The 12,847-nt window shown below is 41.8% G+C and overlaps 1 protein-coding gene across 1 annotated transcript in view; it reads left to right on the top strand.

Annotated features, from left to right (window-relative positions):
- Positions 1 to 11,625, top strand: part of FAM171B (family with sequence similarity 171 member B) — a 29,237-nt gene extending 17,612 nt beyond the window's left edge. The window contains exons 3-9 of the mRNA XM_027887804.1: positions 1,182 to 1,415; positions 2,170 to 2,262; positions 2,557 to 2,715; positions 5,838 to 6,005; positions 8,616 to 8,732; positions 9,268 to 9,391; positions 9,662 to 11,625. Of these exons, the coding sequence (XP_027743605.1) occupies positions 1,182 to 1,415; positions 2,170 to 2,262; positions 2,557 to 2,715; positions 5,838 to 6,005; positions 8,616 to 8,732; positions 9,268 to 9,391; positions 9,662 to 10,991 (2,225 nt within the window). The 3' untranslated portion in view covers positions 10,992 to 11,625. The remainder of the gene's footprint in view (positions 1 to 1,181; positions 1,416 to 2,169; positions 2,263 to 2,556; positions 2,716 to 5,837; positions 6,006 to 8,615; positions 8,733 to 9,267; positions 9,392 to 9,661) is intronic.
- Positions 11,626 to 12,847: the final 1,222 nt, after the last annotated feature.

Here is a 12,847-nt window from a genome sequence, read left to right as displayed (position 1 = left end):
CAAGGCCTATTCATTTAAATAAAGGTCAGTGGCAGTAATCTCTTGGTGCGGTGTCAATCCCAATTATAGTGGAGGTAACAATGAAATGGAACTAAGATTTTGGGGCAGATAAGTTTCAGTAACTTAGCTTGACATTTGACCTAAATAGAAATGCATATTCATAAGGAATGCATTTGAAAATATCAGGATATAAAGTAGTGCAGTGGTATTGAATAGTAGGATGCCTGTAACCAAAATACTGGAAAAATTGATGGTTTTTTCAAATACCTTTAACAACGGTCCATAGAGATTTTAATTTATAATAATAACAACTTGATTCCTATCTGGAAATAATGTGGAATTCTGTCCCTTTTCCACGTACCTGCTCTCTGTGAAAAGACTCCCTAACAGTTTATTTACAATCGAGGTGGGAGAGAAATGGATTGTGGTTCAGAGCACCTTGAGACTGTTGTTGGAGTGGATTTGTTATTTTTCACATGCTGCTCAGTCACTGTCATTATGATCTCTGTAGGACACTGGGTATTGTGTGGAGTATCAGATCCCCTAGTTGGCAGTGGACAAATACTGTTTAGAAGGTGCAATATAGGAAGGTGAAGACTAGCCCAGTGTAAGTCTGGTGGGAGAAGGTAGATTAAAACAGCCAGATGCATTCTGTTACTGTAGAACGATTTTACACATGTAGATATAAAAGCATTATCCCACTGTCTGTAGACATTAGCTTCCTGTTTTTAGAAACTCCCGGTGCATCCCTAAATGTGCAGCCCAAGCCAAGGTTTGGGTAACAAGACCATCTGTTTTATCAATGTGACATTGCAGAGCACACTAGATCTCACGCTGTCTCGTTGCTCAAGCCTAAACAAAAAGGGGGAGATTTTTTTGTGTGGTTGGTTTGGAGTTTTGGTTTTTGTGGGGTTTGTTTGTTTGTTTGTTTGTTTTGTTGGTTAATTTGCTGAGGTTGATAAACACTTTTTGGCACCTTTGTGCCCCATGTTCAGGCTTTTTGCTTCCTTCTTCCCTGTGGTGTATAACTGCAGGGTTATCCCTGATTTTGGCCAGAGATAGAGATCCACTGTAGAGCGGATGAATAGCAAAGACAGGAACTCTGGGACTTCTCCACAAATATAAATTAGGCCCTTACTTGTGATGTATTACGACCTCCTGTTTTTTCTTTATGTTAACAGGATCTGTTTTTACACTAAAAGTTCAAGTCAACGACATCATCAGCCATCAGTACTTGCGCCAAGCGGTGGTAGAAGTATTTGTCAACTACACCAAGACCAACTCTACCCTGACTGGAAACAATGGAGCAGTGTTAATAAGAGTTCCCTACAAACTGGGATTAAGCCTAACCATTGTGTCCTACAAGGATGGCTACATGCTGACACCTCTGCCTTGGAAGACTGCGAGGATGCCAAGTGCGTAAGCGTCTTACAGGCCTATTATTAAACTCTATCTGCCCGTAATTAAATTTCTGCACTAAGGTGTCTGGGTAGTTACTGTCAGCTCAGCGTGGAGTGAAGGCAGTCAGGGGAGACAGTGCATGTCAGTGCACATCTAAAGGTGAAGGATCTGTTAGACTTGTCAAAATTCTTGTTAATATAAGACAGAAAATAGCCCTTTTTAACACTGAGTAGGTTGTGTTGTGATACAGAGTGAATTCTGAGAAACTGTTTGTCTGGACTTAACAAAGAGCTGGTTTGGACAAAAATCCTGTTGACTTGAGTGATTCCTGGAGTGGCAGTGCCTTGCGTCCTGTATAACAGGTATAACCTGTGGGTGCAGCTCCATTTCAGAACTGTTCCCTCACAAGTTTTCCTTTTGGCTATTGCATACTCATAAAAAAGCATATGATTTTGTTTTTTAAAGAAATTGACTTAAGAATTCTAGCCACTTGTTTGTCCATAGAAGGCATGAGACAGCAAACACTCAACAGAATTCTTCCTGCCTAAACACTAAAATTCCTGCTCTGGACAACAGGAGTAATTAATTTATTCAGGCTTCATATGCTCTCTGTGTTGTTTGTTTTGTTTGTTTGTTTTGGTTTGGTTTTTCTTTTGTTTTGTTTTGTTTTTTTAATTGCTCTCTTCAGTATTCCTTCAGAATCAGAGATCTTAGAGGAATTTTTTTTTTTTGGTTGCACACGGTAACAGATATTATCATTTTCCACAGTATACTCGTCTGTGACACTTTCACTGTTACCACAAAATCAAGCTAATATATGGCTGTTTGAAGATACTGTCTTAATTACTGGAAAACTGTCTGGTAAGTTGAGCGTATGCAGGCTATAATTAAACACTTTGTGCTAGCCATCTGTACACACACTGACAAAAATTAGGCATGTTCATATTCTCCTGTAATACCTGTCTCCTGTGAGCCAGATTTTCAGTTAATTATGGATTTCTATGTGAGACTGTGACAAGTGCTAGACTAGAAGTGCACAAATCATGGAGAAAATGGGTGAAAACAGGTTGTTATGCTAAATGGATTTCTGAAGGGCAATAAAAACACTGTTGGTGTGTTTTACCTGGGCTAAGATAAAATATTTCTCTTTTACAGATGCCAAATCTCAGCCAAGTGTTCAATTTCCAAAATTTTTAATAAAGCTTCCCACAAATCACCATATTGCAAATGTTACAGCCTATCTGACAGTGCCAGCGCAATTTTTGAAAGTGGACAGCTTTCTCTATACAACAGGAATTCTTATAAATAAATCAGGTATGTAAATATGTCATTTAAGAATTTTATTTAAAGAAAGAAATCTTCAAATTACAATTCATATCAGTGTGCGGTGTTCCAGAAAAACATCTGCTGAATTTAAAAGAGCCTGAGTCTGCTTCCATTGTACTGTGTCACAAAGCTTTTTTCCTTAGGAGTGAGCTACGAACACATCAGGTGAGTAAGCAATATCACTCTTTTGTTTCATGTAGTACAGAACATAACATATCTTGCTGCACTGAAATACTCCCTCAGAGTCTGCTTTTAGCATAGATCTTCAGGATTTCCTGAGACTGTGGAGTTGGTTTAAACACCTTGAAAATCAGACTATGGCCAGTGTCAAGTAGACTGTAAAGCAATCAGTGAAACTGCAGCAGTTGGGGTTTTCTGCCTTTTCACTGGAGGGGTTGGTTCTAGGAGCTTTATGTACACCCAGCACAAAGGACTGTGAGGAATCTCTTGCTTGGCTCACAGTCAGTCTGTGCAAGCCTGTGTGGGACCAAGTGGTCACTGTGTGTACAGAGAACAACTGTGTTGTGGTTTTGCTCTTGGTCAATTTGCTTTCACACCCCCCACACAATTACTATTAGTTGAGAGAAGGTTTATGCAGACAAAGGAGACTGGATTGGGGAAAATAGTATGAATATTTATTACTAGCAAAATAAAAATAAAAGCTACTAAAGAACTACATCTACAATAATGCTACTTAGGTAAAAGTACTAAGTGTTTACAGAAATACTCCTCCCTCCTCTATATCAGTCCAAGGAGGAGAAGTAGTCCTTTTCTCCATTCTCAGAGTTCCATCTCTTTCTCTCCAGTAACTCTGCAGCACCCTCGTCGCAGCTAGAACTCTTTCTCCTTCTCTGTGTCGGCCTCCAGGGCTGGGCCTACCCGCATCCTGGGCTAAGACCAGAGGCTGGGGGTTACCCAGGCCCTGAAGGTTTCTCTTCCATGGTCTTGCAAGGGGACACTTGCTACCATGAGTCTTCTTCCACAGGGTTACGGGGGATGATGGTTTTTGAGTCCACCCCTGTTCCCTGTGGAGATCCCTTCCCACGGGAGAACAGTCCTTGATAGACCTTTCCGTCATGGGTCTAGCATGGATCCCTTACTTGGATCCCCACATCTCACCTGAGCCGTTCTTGCTCTAGCGTGAAGTTCTCTCAGGGTCACAAATCTCCAGCACAAGCAGCATGGATCTCTCCCTGAGATCCCAAGCTTATCCGAGCCGTCCTCGCTCCGGCATAAGCATCGTCCCCTTCAAGGATTATAAATCTTCAACAGAAGTCTGTCTTATCTCAGTCCCTCTAATGAAGTCTTGGCTTCCTGGTACATCTACAAGCTCCTCTGTGAGCCGTATGGGGGGGTCTTCTCACCCCAACAATCTTCTACAGATAGCATGGATTTATTTTTTTAGTCTTTTCCCTGCTGAAGGGAGAGAGCGAAACAGCCCCTCCTCTTTCGAACTTTTCTCCTCTCTCTTCCGGCTGCCAGCTTTGACCTTGGGCACTCCATTATCTCTTTGCTGGAATTTCTTCTATAGTGTTACTCATCCAAGCAGTCAATCCTTCTTTAAAGTTCTTTTCTTCACTCTCTTACAAGAGAGAAGGGGGCTTCAGTGCTACACCTGACCCCAGCCCAAGCCAGGGGAGGAGTGGGCCTAGCCCCCCTCAGGGCCTGCTGCCTCCCCTACATGGCTCCCAATTTCAACTGTGCCACAAGCCTTCTCTTCCGTTTTTCTTAAATATGTAATTAGCAAAGGTGTTACTGAGAGTTTTAATTGGCTTCTTGTCCGGAAATACACCTGGACAAAACCATTCTCTACCCTAGGGGCTGGCTGACTGGGCAAAACCATGACAAACTGCAATAATGTTTCTCTGTGCATCTGTTTCATTGGAGAAGCAGTAAGTGGTTTCATGAGTCATGACACTGCTATACCACTGGATTTTTTTAGTATTTGTCATTCTATCAGATAGTTTTCTCATTTGCATAAACACAGTAATCTCTGATAGGCTGTACTGTGTGCAGTTCCATCTTTCTTTTGTTCTTTTCTTTCTATTCCCAGTGGATCTGAAGCAATAAACCTCTTAAATTCATTGCAGTGCATGAGAAGGCCCCTACATGGCTTATTTGAACTTGGCATGCTCTCTTCTTTAATATTAATTGAAATAAATTCATCATATATACTGATATTTTGACTTACATATTTTAAAATCTCTCATCTATATTTTACCCCTCCAAATGGACAGCAGAAGGGAAGAAGCATAAGAGAATAAGCAGTGTTTCTCCTCTTTGAGTTTTCCTTTCAATCTGTCTGGCATGTGTTGTAAATTATTCATATACTCCTAAAAGAATTGGTTTCCTTTCAGGGCAGGTGGGAGCTAATTGGTGTCTGATGTGCCAAGAGTTCTCTCACAACCCACTTCAAGCAGCTTGCATGGATTTAACATTATTCTCCTACTTACTAATTCTCTTTCAGCTTCTTTCACCCTCTTGTCATGTCGTGCATTCTGAAGTGTTTGCAAACTGGGGAAAGGAAAACAAACCCTCAGACTGTGTTTGTAAAGCTTTGTATATGAAACATTTCCTTTTGAGTGCTTTGACGAGCCTCGTGATTAACTACTGAGCTAATTGTAACAGCCACTCGGGAAAGTTAATCCTTGCAGGAAACTTTGCACATCTTCAGTTTGATTCAATGTTATGTACATTGCACCTGTAGAAAAATTCTTGCCTTACCTATATTTCACATAAGGTAACTAGTTTGTAATCTGATTATCTGAGGGGACAAACCCTTTTTCTGCCCACTCCCGAACTGTGTTTTGCTTCGTCATTAGTTCTACAGTCTGCATTGAACCTCGAGGTCACAGATCTGTTTCTCTTACAGCACTGGGTTGGAAATGACTGGGTTTTATTTTAATAATAAGATTTTAAAAGTCTAAAAGAAAAGAAAAGGTGTTGTTTATTTTGTTTATTTGACCCAGTTGGTGACAGCTGACTGCATAGCTGGATGTGGAGGAGGACTTGAGTTTAGTTACAATGAGCATAGATTCTTAATTCTAAATATTTTTTTAAAAAATAAGCTGTAAATGGAGAATTACAGACAAGCTATGTCTCACCTTCAGGTTTTAAAAGCATGGAATTAACTCCTCTTGCTGCCATATATGTAAATGTTCTTTTGACTGGGAAAGAACTGAAAGTCAACGGTCCCATTCAGATAACACTCCCTCTCCCCACAACTGCTGTAAAACCAGGAGATGCTGTGCCTGCATGGACATTTGATATGAAAACTGGTAAGTGGCCTGAGTTATTGGTTATTCTGCCTTCTGGCACGTGCCTGTGGTTTTGAGCACGTGGCACTAATATATGAAGTGGTGGTCAACGAGTTTTATCAGGGGTTCATTTTTTGGGTTGTTTTTTAAATAGACTAGCTTGAATTGTTCAGTGAAGTATTTCATGAGTTCAAAAAACTTTGGGAAAATTCATTAGCCTTCCTGTTGCTCCAGTTTTTAATATTCTGCAATTTATTTGCATGGGATTCTTAAGTATTCACGGAATATACATTTTAGGTGATGTTAAATTTTAAGCCTGGTCATTTTGTGAGTGCCTTCTTAAAAGCAAACAAGTCAGAATTGAAGGTTTGGATGCTGTTTCCTAGAGCATAGCTCCAAAGCTCCTTTGACGTTAGAACTGGACTAGATGTTTCCTCAGTTAACAAAAGCAATTGAGAAAGTGAAATGAAGGGGAAATCAGAGTTATCAAAGGGAACAACATAGTCCTTGCAGTGTGCATGCAAAGAGGGGGCTGGGGATTAGTCGTTCTAAACCTTTTGTCATCCCTTCATGTCTAATTTTAGTCAAGAGTGAGTAATGAGCTGCGTACACTTAACCCATTTGGATGTCCTGTGTTAGGTGTGTGTGCATCAGTGTCCTGATTACACTGCACCTTAAACTTGCCATCACACTTGGGCTTGAAAAATGCAGGTGAGTGAAGAGGTGTGTCTGCTCCTTAGTAAGGCAAGAAGCTTTTGTTCAGCTGTTGGAAGGACAGGAGAGGACACCAACCCTAACAAAGTGTTGTTTACGTGTTCAAGAAAGAAACGGATCATCCTAATGAAGAACAATTAACTTTTAGTTCTTTAGTTGAATTTGAATTGAGAACATGCTAATAAAAAATTGTCTGAGCTGTCTTGGGGGAAAAGAGTAAATAGGATAAGTTTTGACATAGAAAGTTAACTCTGTCTAAACACTTGTGAGGCTTCAGAGGGGCAACCGATGGCAAGAGGTGGCATTTTTCATCAAAGGAAGGGTTTTAGGCTGATGTGGTAAAATAGCACAAAGGGTTTTAATTTCTTATTGCCACAGCCACTTTTGCCAGCTCCTGGGCTTATCTGTACCCATGCAGAGTTGTTTTAACTTACTAAACAAAGCTAAGGCAACAATGAATTATATGGAAACTGCTTTCACTGCTTGTGCAGCATTCCCTGAGGTTGCTCCAAGTGTGGTAGTACTGAGACTGTTTCTGGAAAGTGAGCTTTGGTAATTGTATTCCAGCTGCCCTGAATGCAGAATTTATTGGTGGGTATTAAATGTGGCTCCCTTCTTTCTAAATATTTTGCTGCATTAGTGCTAAAAGTACTTTGTGGATTTGAATAAAATCACACAAAAACCAGAAAGCTTGTATTGCAGCATTAAACTGAGAATTATATCCTCCTGTTTGAATGGCAGTAAATCAAAAGAAAATGAGCTTACTCCTAAGTCCATTTCCATGTTTTCCTTAATACCTAGTATTTTCTATGGAGTGTATTGGGGGAAGGTGTAACTTACTGAAGAGAACAGCAAAGATTGTATAACTACTTACAGATTTGTTCAGTCAAGATGGAACTTCTGGAGACCTAGAAAATTGTTTTGCCTTCTGTATGTGGTGTTTTATGCTGGTTTTTACCTGCCTGTAAGTAGCCCACTCTCTGTATTTGGAAAACAATATCTGTGCAGTGTCAGCTTGCCCCAGAGTAGATGGGACAGAGAATTTGAGGATCAGTCTCTCCGTAAGAGAGTTAAGGATGGAAGACTTTTCCAGCAGGTCTTCTGCTGAAAGAAGGGTCCTGGAAGAAAAATGAGTTGCAATTCATATAAGCTTCAGCTTATAGTTTTGATACTGGGGTTATTGCTCTTTTAAAAAAGCTGGTGTTTCCCTCTCAGCTCATGTTGGAAATATAAGGTTGTTTTTATATGAGCTTGTTTTATGTCCTTAGAGTTTCACAGATGGCCCCACAGTAAATGTGTTCAAGTGAGTTAAATGTAATTCTGTCTCTTCTAAGGGATGCTTTATTAATTGTAGAAGCTGGCATACCATAATACCTGTCCTTTAAGTGTCCAAACAGATGGTATAGAATCTGTGTCCTAACAATAGCCCTTCCTTGGGCTAACTGAACTGTTACTGCTTTCAAGACAAACACTGTTTATGCTATTGTAGTTTATCTGATTAAAGTGGTTTCCCACTAAGTTCTGCTAGCCAATATTAAACTTGTGTTCATTTGCTTCAGTTACCTGCTCCTTCATTTTTTAGTCTTGGCCTTCACACATGCTTAAGCTCATTTTTCACATTATCTGTGTGCATATCTATGAAAGGAGTTTATTAGTAGAAAGTGAATTATATTAAGCTTAAGTAACGTTGATGCTTTGTTTCAAAGTAAATGGCCACAGAGGGATATTTGCAGTGAAACTGTGAGCAGAGAAAGTTTGCATGTTTAGCTAAGGCTGTTTAATAAACAGTGTCTAGGCCAGAAGGTTCAACTTTTCTTGTGACCTCGTGCATTTTTGGTAACAGCTCCATGGCTGATGGTCTGAGGGATAAAGGAATTCTGCGTGGCACGTGCAGTATTTTTGTCTATGTCATTGCAGGCGCTTGGGTGAACCGTGGGCTGGGAATGGTGAAGGAAGCAGATGGTCAGCTGGTCTGGACATACACAGCTCAGCACTTGGGCTACTGGATAGCAGCTCCACTGCCTGGAACCAGAGGTACTGCGACAACTGCCAGCCAGGGGACTGTGCCCTAGGGAAATCTAAACATTTAGCAGGACTGCAGCCCTTGCTCATGGATGTACAGCAAGAAAATGAGTCTTGGGTAAAACAGTGCCATCTTATGTAGACTCATGGCTTGTTTTGCACATTAGCATGACGGAATCTATCACAGCAATAGCGTGTCTGATTTCAAAAGCAGCATTCTGGCAGAGCGCTGAGTAGAAAATGCAGACCATTTTTTCTGAGTCAGTTTGGACAATTAATACAAATGTCATTTGGCTGTAAGCAAGTAGATGTCACGGTAAGGCTTTAGTGCTTGAGATGAACCTTTGAAGATGCATTATGTTGTAACCGCTATATCTTTTCTAGTTTGCTGAAGTAGCAAGGTGAAAAGGGAAGGATGAGCATAGTGGCAATGGAACTCAAAATCACTGGAAAAGTACAGTTCAGTTTATTACCTACAGCTCTGCCCATCGAGTGGAATTACTTGTTTTTGAGAACTAATTCTGTTTGGTTTTGTTTGACAATCTAGAATCCATTATTAGTGCAGTGTCCAAGGACATAACAGCCTATCACACGGTGTTCCTTACGGCCATACTGGGAGGCACTGTGGTCATTATCATCGGATTTTTTGCTGTTCTTCTTTGTTACTGCAGGTAAGCAAAAAGAAAAGCTCTAGTGAGCTCATCAGGAAGGGAATTTGGGGTTAATAAAGTAGTCTTTAGAAGCTGAGACTTATTTCCTTAGCATTAATGTGTAGCCTAATATTTCTTCAAAAATACCTGTTATTACAGAACTTCATTTTAAGTTTGTGATGTCATGTTACACTATAACTTCTTAAACAAAGTCCAGTCTTCGGCTTTGTTAGTCAACAGTCTAGGATTTCCTGGTATGCCCTGCAGTCACTTTGCATCTCTTTTGCATAGAGATAAATGTCATCGGACACAAAAGAAGGAAAAAAATACAGCTAGGCTGGAGGTCATCAAAAGAGACCAGACAACATCAACAACTCACATAAATCACATCAGTGCTGTCAAAGGCTCTCTGAAGTTGGAGGATAGCTCACAGCTGTACACACCGAAGATCTCCTCGTACAGCCCTCCCAGAAGGGCGTCCATAGACACAGAAGACAGAAAATCACGGGACAACTTTAAAATCTACACCGAGGATGCTGCTTACCAGTCGTCCTGTCAGACTGGTCAGACAAGAAGTTCAGCCCATTCACTGGAGCCTAATGCTGGAGTGAGGCATCTACAGCAGCAGAAACTCAGTGCTATTTCCCAGGCTCCCAGGGACATTCCAGAGCAAAACAGATACCTTTCCATGAAAGAGGAGATGTACAGGCTTTCCCACATCCCAGAACATCTCATGCATATTTACAATCAACCTATTGCTATCCTCCAGACCCCTGACCTTTTCCACTCCCCAGAACAACTGCATCCTGCTAAATCAGCAACGTTGCCGAGGAAAGGGCCGTTGGTGTACGGCCCCATGGTGGAGCCCATGGACCGGGACAGTTACATGCAGACACTGCCGAAAATGCCGGTGCACTCCCATCCCCAGCCCTCTGCCTGCAGGGATGAGAACAGCGCCCTGGACAGCGAGGAGGGCCTGCCTTCCCAAACCTCCAGCTGGGGCCACTACACCAACAGCCTGCTGGAGTCTGTCTCTGTTCCCGGGACACTGAACGAGGCAGTTGTAATGACTCCGTTTTCGTCTGAACTCCAAGGCATTTCAGAGCAAACGTTACTGGAGCTCTCCAAAGGAAAGCCATCTCCGCACCCCCGGGCGTGGTTTGTGTCCTTGGACGGGAAGCCCATTGCTCAAGTGAGGCATTCTTTCATAGATCTGAAGAAAGGCAGGAAAACAGAGAGCAACGACACCAGTCTGGACTCTGGTGTGGACATGAATGAGCATCATCCTAGCAGGAAACTGGAGAGAGAGAAAACTTTCATTAAAAGTATGCCACATTCCAAGATTCTGTACTTGGAAGATCTGGATCTGAGCAGCAGTGAAAGTGGGACCACTGTTTGCACTCCGGAGGACCAAGCTGTAAGGCACATTATGGAAGGAGGGAATGGGCCAGTCGTAGAACAGCACGATGAGGAAGGCCTAAGAAAAGAATCTGTATCAGGAAGTCAGGAATCTGGTATCCTTTCTGCTAAAAAAAGGGATAGACCACCTCTCACGAAAAGAGATAGCAAAACCAATATCTGGAAGAAAAGAGAGGAGAGGCCGCTTATTCCTATAAATTAAAACACAATGTGCTTTGTGGTGTTGCTCTCCCTGCTAGTTGTTGACCTCTTGGCTGCTTCTGTAATTCTGCAGTGTTGGGTTTACAAGGAAAATGTTATTTTCTAGTATCAAGAAAAGTTTCATTTTTGTAACGTCCAGACTGAGTTACTGAACTTCGAGTGGGCAATTGATATTCAATGTGAATTGAAAACAGGGAAGTGCTACTGTTAAAATTTTGCCTCTCCTAATTTTACTGGCAGCATGGAGAAGGCCCACATTTTAATTAGCCTGTCCTTCTTGGGTACACCTCTGGGAATGCACGGTGAGAAATGTAGGCACCTTTTTGTACCTGTTGCTAATGCGTTGGTAGCCCAGTTAAAGCCATTCCTCAGCCTTGCTCCTAATCCATGTGCCCATCTGTACAGTATTTTATATGTGAACTTTTCTAGGGCTCTGCTATTACTTCTTTGTATCATGTCATGTGTCCCGCCCATTGGTCCCACGACACCAGCAGGGGAGCTCCGCTGGATTTATTGGCAGAGCCCTGTGGCATTGCCGCCCTCCCCGTGTGCAATCCCAAGCAGCAGGGGCAGGAGGAGCGAGTGCATGAGCTCTGTGGCCGCTGCAGTTCGTGGTCCCCGCGTCCCGAGGTGTTGCCCACGAGCCATGGAGGCTGAAGACTGAAATGTGCTGGGAAGTGTCCACGCCCAGCAGAAAAGGACTGGCTCTGGTGGCGTTTGAAGCTGCTGCTGATTCCAGTGTCTTGTTTTGGCTTCTTTCTCAGTTCACATATGCATGCTGTTGGGCCACCTGTGCCCCACAACACAGTCTTGAACCCCCTGCTTATTTACAAGTGAGAGTTTGGTCCATGATGAAAAAGTGCACAAGTCTAGACAAACCATGCCTTTGAAATAGTTTCTTTATCAGGAAAGTTTGCCAGCGTTGCTTTTTATTTTATATTCAAAACAATGGAAGATCACTGGAGGTTTACGTGCCTACATTTTGGCAGCCTGAGCTGCTTTTGTCTAGGTTTGCAGAGGAGTTAAACAGGCTTTAAAAGTTGGGGGGGAGGGGTATGAGCATGAGAGCAGATCGCAAAATTTGGTCCATAATGCAATAGAAATATTACTTATGACTCATCTTAGAGTTAAATTTACCAAAAGTCATGAATGCATGAATTGTAACTAAGATATGTATAGAGGAAGGAAAGGCCATCAGAATATTCTTTTATTTTTAATGTTCATCTTGTCAAAGTGACCATTTCAACTTTGGCTAACAGAAAAGTAGATGCATCCCTTAATGTGCTTCACCTAGCATGCAGGATGTATTTCTGTGGCTTTGAAACTGTTTCCCTGATGAAATAAGTTCCAGCATTTTGGCTTTGGCAGTTTGATTATAAATCATCCTAGAAAAGCTTTATACGTACTTCCCTCATAGCTTGGTTAAAGTTCTGCACCAAGACCCCAACACACGATGCCTTTATGTGAATTGTGGGGTGAGATGTGCTTGCTTGTCTGCCCTGTAGTCCGCTCAAGAGTTAGGGAGTATCCTATGCAGCTGGGCTTCTGAGAATATTTACTCAGGAAATGTCCATGGGAAATATGTCTGTTATGCTGGGATTGTCCAGTGGCCTGGTGTTGTTTCTAGGAGAATATGGAAGGGTAACCAGGATGGTACTAGCAGTGCATCAGTCCAGCTTCTGGTGTGCAGTTGTTCCATGAAAGAAATGTTCCTGTTGAGTTCCAAGTATAAAAATGTGAAATAAGTTTGAGTTAGGTGTAATCAAATTGGCCTAAAGAAGCTGGTTTAGTTATATAATTCATCTACTTCAGAGGTGAAGATGGCTTGTCATATTGGTTCTCTTTTTAGGTAACTGG

Source organism: Empidonax traillii, unplaced genomic scaffold (genome assembly GCF_003031625.1).
Source record: "Empidonax traillii isolate 1590-97213 ecotype Southwest subspecies unplaced genomic scaffold, ASM303162v1 scaffold223:size1722714, whole genome shotgun sequence".
Classification (NCBI taxonomy): domain Eukaryota; kingdom Metazoa; phylum Chordata; class Aves; order Passeriformes; family Tyrannidae; genus Empidonax; species Empidonax traillii.
This window is presented reverse-complemented; position numbering and strand designations above follow the sequence as displayed.